This window comes from Protomyctophum parallelum, assembly GCF_964188405.1.
Source record: "Protomyctophum parallelum genome assembly, chromosome: 19".
NCBI lineage: Eukaryota > Metazoa > Chordata > Actinopteri > Myctophiformes > Myctophidae > Protomyctophum > Protomyctophum parallelum.
The window spans coordinates 13,733,984-13,741,365 of record NC_139717.1 but is presented as its reverse complement, the minus strand read 5'-3'; the positions used below and the strand labels follow the sequence as shown (position 1 = coordinate 13,741,365).

General features: G+C 42.5%; 1 protein-coding gene across 1 annotated transcript; it reads right to left on the bottom strand.

Annotated features, from left to right (window-relative positions):
- Window positions 1–1,010: 1,010 nt before the first annotated feature.
- Window positions 1,011–7,382, bottom strand: rrm2 (ribonucleotide reductase M2 polypeptide). The gene is made up of 9 exons (XM_083790252.1): window positions 6,925–7,382; window positions 6,621–6,689; window positions 4,760–4,906; window positions 3,993–4,109; window positions 2,914–3,142; window positions 2,668–2,801; window positions 2,351–2,455; window positions 2,146–2,259; window positions 1,011–1,688 (listed from the first exon to the last, which is right to left on the bottom strand). Exons 1-9 carry the CDS (start codon window positions 7,018–7,020, stop codon window positions 1,536–1,538), a joined length of 1,164 nt encoding a protein of 387 aa, XP_083646378.1. The 5' UTR covers window positions 7,021–7,382; the 3' UTR covers window positions 1,011–1,535.

Sequence of the window (7,382 nt, the reverse complement as noted above, 5' to 3'; positions counted from 1 at the left end):
CTTTAACTGAACCGAAATTAATTCAGCCAACATCAAATTATTACATTGTAATTTACGCTTCTGTGGTGCTGCTGCACGCAACAAGAATGCCATCAAAGAAATTCGTCCAAAGCGAACTTTTATTTTCGCCACTGCAGGCATCGCAGTATAAAGAAATTGGTCTGATTATGTCAAGTCTACGTGAGTGTAAAACTCACTGTAGGAGGCCATCAGCAGTTCTGGGCGCGAGTGCACGTGCGTGGTAACAAAAATAATCACCATTACACCACTGATTAAGGACAAGGTACATTAAGTTTTACATTAATTTTAACTACGGTAGGCAACTGTATGCAAAGATTTATGCATATAGAACAGACTAGAACAACACCCCCTAGTGGAGGAATGCTCAAACCGTTCAGCAATGACCCAGTGGACTGCACAGTACAGCTGCACAACATACGTTTGCAAACTATTGTCATAATCAGGAAACCATTTCGTGAATAGTTGTGGTTAATTACATAATTATGTAGTTCTCAACATGGAGTTTGTACAATGGACTCTCATTACTTTAGCATTATAATCTCACTCGCACCTAGAACCCGGTTTCAGATGGGGAGTACTGAAGGCTTCGCTTGTGAATGTGTCTGAAAGCAGTTGAAACTTGCTTTGTTGGGGAAGTTGAAGCTGGGTGGGTTATTGAAATATGGCAAGTTGCCCTTACATTTTGTGATGAAGATGCATTTACAGCAGTTCCACTGATTAGTCATAGGACAACCTATACCTTACCATATCATGTGTGGTTACAGTAGTGTAAGGGTAAGTCAAGGGCCCCAAATATGGCTGCAGCTGTGTAACTCTGATTGTTATAATTGCAATGAGTGCCTACACAACCAAATTTCACCCATGTTACTTGTAATGTGTTGTGACAATAAAGTCTGATTGATTGACATTTTTATTTCTACACAAATACAGGTGACGTCTTAATTTTGAGTCAGTATTTTGTGCACGAAGAAAAACACGATCTAGAGCAATTACTCAAAGAGCTGCATATAGCCAACTTTAATTACAAAATACTGTACAAGAACACAACTAAAATACATTAAACAGACTACATAAAAAAAAAAGTACTGCATATACAAGCGCCAGAATAGTTTAAAATTATACAAACATAAAAGCAGGTTGCCGTTGAAGTAGTTTACACAAGCATGGCTGCAGTGCCATTGAAGCAGTTTACACATTGAACCAAATATTGTCTGCACTAAATATCGTCAGTGCAAGAAAGACTTGAAAGTATAAAAATATAATTTAGGTCCTAGTCAAAGTCTTCCAGTGAATGCTGCAACCCAGCAACTATAGAAGGTTAAGTTTCACACATTAACCCGACTTGTGGCGTGTTCACGTTTAAGACAAAGAACCAAAATTCTGATTCCAGACAATATGACACCCGGTAAAAATCTGAGGCCAGAATGATAGTGTAATGAAGTTCCAGAATGATCACTATTATGGAGAACAGTCTTTCAAGTGTCGAACAGGTCCAGTGTCTGTCCACCGACTCTTTAGAAGTCAGCATCCAGTCTGAAAGTATTGTCCACGGTACCGGACATGACTCCCATCCTCTGGTACTCGCCGACCCGCTTCTCAAAGAAGTTGGTCTTTCCCTCCAGTGATATGTTCTCCATGAAGTCAAATGGGTTCTCCACTCTGTAGAGCTACAGAACAAACAAAACACGTGATTTACCTCCTGAAAAATATCATGCAGTCAGCTTGAGCAGTCACTTAAATCTACACCTGAGCATTCACTTAAATCTACAGAGATGCAGCAAAGTAATGTCGACTGATTACATATCAGTCGACAGTATGTTAAATGTCAAGGGGGTGAGCTCAGACAGGCGTCTATATCATGCCGGTACGTCTCTGTCAGTAGACTACACGCCCACTGAGCAGAGGGTGTACCGACACTCAGCCCCCATCATACGGCTGAGGTCCGTACCCCTGCGCCACTCATCATTGCAAACCCCCCGTTTAATGGTGACGGGTGCTACTCTGATCTATGTAATGTGCATGTTCTTTTAGACCCATCAGACTACAATTAAAGCGCTGAATCAGCCAAAAATCACTGGGTGAGTTAAAGACAAAGGTGCTACTGCCAATTATGGGATGCCTTACCTTGTCAAATCCCAGTTCCAGCATCAGCCTGTCTGCCACAAACTCAATGTACACCTTCATCATGTCACAATTCATACCGATCAACTTCACTGGCAGTGCCTCGGTCAGGAACTCCTTGACAGAGAGAAAAGTCAGATTGTTGTGAAAGGCTCAAACTAAACATGTTACACCTCAAGGACGATCAAATTATCACAATTGAACCCACCTGCTCAATAGCCACAGCATTCCTGATTATCTGTGTGACCCTCTCCTCTGAAGGCTTGTTCACCAGGTGTTTAAACATCAGACAAGCAAAGTCACAGTGTAGACCCTAGTATCAAAGAGAAAGCATGGACAATAGGTTAACAAACTGTACATTTAAGATAAGATTAAGTGCATTAGTATATTATATATAGGATATTTTCACCTCGCCACATCATTCAGGCATGCATACTCAAGTGTGCTGAATTGGAAATTGGTGTAATAAGTCACCTAAAAACAACCATGGCCATTCTGAATGTGAACCAAAAAATGGAGTCATACCTCGTCCCTACTGATGAGCTCATTGGAGAAGGTGAGGCCAGGCATCAAACCCCTCTTCTTCAGCCAGAAGATGGCAGCAAAGGAACCAGAAAAGAAGATACCTTCTACAGCAGCGAAGGCCACTATACGCTCACCTAGAATGACAAAACATTTCATTACCAAGAGTGGCAAGTTGACCAAACAGGACAGTGCATGAACAGACTGTTAAAGAGGGTGCCAACTCCCCAAGTGACCCAGGATCCCTACCGAAAGCAGCATCCTTGTTCCCGATCCAGTTGAGCGCCCAGTCGGCCTTCTTCTTTACACACTCTAGTGTCTCGACGGCATTGAACAGATAATCCCTCTCCTTCGGGTCTTTGATGTATGTGTCGATGAGCAAGCTGTACATCTCAGAGTGGATGTTTTCCATGGCGATCTGGAAACCATAGAAACACCTGGCCTCCGTCACCTGTACTTCCTGGGTGAATCGCTCCACCTAGTTGTCAGAGGAAATAAGCCACAGTTGAACAACTAGAGCAGTGCTGGTTACAGTAGGACTAGGGCAAAGGGGTCACTAGACATCATGTAAAAATCAATGGTTCCAATTAGTCACGTCTGTAATAATGTTTTAATCCAGTAGCAAAAATTGAGTAAATACCAGATCTACAAGCTCACAGCACGATACGTTGCAAGCTTGTACACCAGACTTGACACCATTTGATGAAAGCTGATAGCGCAACATTTGCATTATGAATAAATGAAAATCCGACTCAGTGTTGCCAAATGTTTGTTTTTAGAGGACAATGCACCAGGGCAGTCAGAGCATGGTGGCGACAAAGATATTATGCCAATTATGAAAATGGCTCAACATATGCAAGTTAGCATCCGGCAGTTTCTACATGCTGGGGACCCATAAAACGTTGGTGTACTCAACATGTCCGGGCTCACATTCTGGCTACTAGACTAACATGGCAGTAAGGGGGTGAGCTCAGACAGGCGTCTATATCATGCCGGTACGTCTCTGTCAGTAGACTACACGCCCACTGAGCAGAGGGTGTACCGACACTCAGCCCCCATCATACGGCTGAGGTCCGTACCCCTGCGCCACTCATCATTGCAAACCATCTTAAAAGGGGGAAGTTATCACATATTCAAAAACACACATAACATAGATTTGTGCGTACAACAAAGACCAATAGAACAAAGACTAAAGTGTTAAGGCTACCTTGATTTTAGAAAATTTAATAGATTTTTTTTCTGAGAAAGATAATTGCCATGTAGGGTGAGCAGTGTTTGAGAAGTGAATATTGGAACTAGGCCTGCAACCATCATAAGGTAAAGCTCACCAGGTTCTCGTTCACGATGCCGTCACTGGCTGCAAAGAAGGCAAGGACGTGAGAGATGAAGTATCTCTCCTCGTCTTTCAGGGACTCCCAGTGCTGCAAATCCTTGGACAGGTCAACCTGAAACAGCATTAACATCTACTGTAAAAAGCCATAAATGCTACATGTTGGTTTCTTATTCCTGAAACATAATCATAATCTTGACAGCCATTAAGCAGCAAAGAGAAACAAAAGCATTGTGTGCAGATTACTCATCAGTTGAAAGTATACCGGTATGTTAAAAGGGTGAGCTCAGACAGGCGTCTATATCATGCCGGTACGTCTCTGTCAGTAGACTACACGCCCACTGAGCAGAGGGTGTACCGACACTCAGCCCCCATCATACGGCTGAGGTCCGTACCCCTGCGCCACTCATCATTGCAAACCCCCGTTTACTGGTGCTACTCTGATCCATGTAAAGGTTTGTTAATATACATAAGTTTTGGCCACCAGTTACATAAACGTCAGATTGCCTTACTCCTGAAACAATCATAATCTTGACAGCCATTAAGCAACTTCACCCTGTTTTATGCACGCCACAGATATTACAATTTTGTATTAGCATGCGTGCCTTCTGTATTCTTCAATAACAAACAATACAGGGGGGGTGCACACCAATACCCACCGGAGCAAAATTAACGTCCATGGCCCAGAGATGAATGGATTAATCATCTCATACCAGTGGTTGATGTTTTCTAATCAAGGACCACCGACATGCATTTCATCCTCACCTCCTCGGCTGTCCAGAACGAGGCCTCTGCCTTCTTGTACATCTGCCAGATGTCATGGTACTGGATGGGGAACATGACAAAGCGTCTTGGGTTCTCTCTAAGAAGAGGCTCGTCTTCCATGGACTTCTTTGCAGCTTTGGCCTTAACCTTAAGGTAAAAGCAAAGGCAATTAGTTTTCTACAAACCACCATGATCATGACAAATTTAACACAAAAAAGGCGCTATGCACACTCAATTTTGGAAATTACTCCTCACTCCGGGCCTCTTCAGACTTCCTTCACAGTACTAATTAAGGCCTTTTTCGATTCAGTGTAGAGTGGTTCACATTTTTTATTTCAATGGCCCCCATAACTCTCAGAGTGATGTTATACAGAATACACTCGTACAGGGCCATTTGGAACCCACTCAAGGACAATTTGAGACCCACTGGTGTAGCAGATAGTTTCCAGTGAAACAGGAAAAATTAATTTAATTAATATCAGTAACACCTGTGAAGAAATCGGGAGGCCCGGAAGTAGGAATAGATACTTCCAAAACGGCATATGAAAAAGTTTAATACTTTTCAGATGACAAAGACTACATAGTCTAGTTGCCAGCCCATAGAGCCCCATTGTGAACCCGGACACGTTTAGTACATCAAAGTTTTATGTTTTGCATTTCCTTAGCCTAAGGAGTGCATTTTGTGCAAAACTAATGCTTGGAATGGATTCAGCATCATGAAAACCCCCTAGTTTGACATGTCGCATGCTACATAAAGCATGATGAAATTTAGATTCCCCCCCCCCCCCCCCCCTTATTAGGTTGGCAGTAAGAGGGTGAGCTCAGACAGGCGTCTATATCATGCCGGTACGTCTCTGCCAGTAGACTACACGCCCACTGAGCAGAGGGTGTACCGACACTCAGCCCCCATCATACGGCTGAGGTCCGTACCCCTGCGCCACTCATCATTGCAAACCCGCTTATTAGCAACAGATGCCATCCCAATCCATGCAACGTTAATATGCACACATGGCAAATTTCTCATTTGCCAGATTCAATTATGGTGTGCTGTGGCATTATTACATTTGCAAAGACTGTCCAGTGACTGTTCAGCAAACAGTGAGTGGACCATTAAAGCCCCGAGACCAAATCTACAAAATCCTTCTGCTTGCCTTCTACCCAAGTCTGCTGGCAGATAAGCAGAGTTTTATTTTACTTTGTCTGAAATGAATTAGCAAGTAACTGTCCTGAGAATGAATTAAAAGTAAATGTAACCTGTAATCATAGACAGTCTGTACAATAATTATGTACAAATATTTATATACAGTCATATACAGTACAGTACAGTGAAATGCTGGTGTGGCACAGTCTCCATACTGTGCAACAATGTCTAGCATATAAACACAACATAATCACAATCAAAGTCGGCAATAAGTGTAAAAACGTGTGCATTTAAGCTCGAGTGACCATAGACTAGGTCTGGATATAATGAATTGAACTCGCCATAGGGTAGGACGACTGGGACTTCCGATGCTACCATTTTAGTTTCAGCTGATCAGTCAAATCTATCTAGGTCACGGAGCAATCATCAAACAGTGACAAAACACGATAACAAATCAATAAAAGCCGTGTTAGTATCCTTATAGGCTATAACAGTCCATACTGCAATACTGCATACAACTTAACTGCTGTGTAAACTAGTCTTTTTTGCAGTCTTTGTTGGCGCCATTACGTCTAATTACGCGCCACGTTGTCACAAAAGCCCACCAAATACTAGTAAAGATTCAACGTTGGGAACATTAAATGAAAGTTGGTTTTATGCGATTACATTTAGCGTCATCATATCATTTAAATATTGCTATAAATGTTCAAAGACACTCACCTCGGTATTGTCGAAGATTTTACGCGCGGTTTTGGACGCAAGGATTCGGGTGGAGTTCAGGCTTGGGGGCTAAAACATAAGTAAATATCACAAGCAATCACAGATCACATAAAATCACCATCAAGTTAACTTGGAGTGTACAAATGGAACCAAATTAGACCATTTCGGGGCAGGACGGCGAGTATAATGTGTCAACTACAAATGGCGGGCACATTTGTACACTCCAAATTACATACAGAATTTAACAGTGTACAATCTTTCAATGGAATTATACCACAAACAAACGCCGATTGTAATCCCTTACCGTGTTTTCTTTGTTAACTTTCAGAGACATGTTGTTGATCTGGGAAGTGACGGCGTTCTCGTTCTTTACAGAGAGAGGAGAGCGAGCGGCCTGCATTTTGTTTATAAAGTAGTTTACGTAGAAACAGACGGCAGAAATAAGTTAAGATTAAACAATAAAAACGATACACTAGCTAAAATAAAATAAATGCTACTCTATTAATTACACGGCGGACACTGCAGCACAAAGAAACTACTCGGGTAAACGCAGCTGTTTTCCCTTGTTCCGTCCTTTTTTATTCCAAACCTTGGCGGCAGCTTCCAGTGTCGACCAATGAGAGCGCGCCTTGTTGTGGGGATTTAAGGTTCGTGTCCGCTGGGAACCAATCGGATGAGTTGCCTTTAAAACCCGGAAACTACGCAGAAGGAAATGAGCCAATCGGGGCGCAGTCCGCGCGCTCACGTACACACTGACAATTA

Coding starts and splice junctions, on each gene's coding strand:
- rrm2 (XM_083790252.1), bottom strand. CDS start 7,020: ATGCAGGCCGCTCGCTCTCCTCTCTCTGTAAAGAACGAGAACGCCGTC. Junction 3,143..3,992: donor GCATCGTGAACGAGAACCTG/GTGAGCTTTACC, acceptor TCTGACAACTAG/GTGGAGCGATTCACCCAGGA. Junction 2,802..2,913: donor GAACAAGGATGCTGCTTTCG/GTAGGGATCCTG, acceptor TTGTCATTCTAG/GTGAGCGTATAGTGGCCTTC.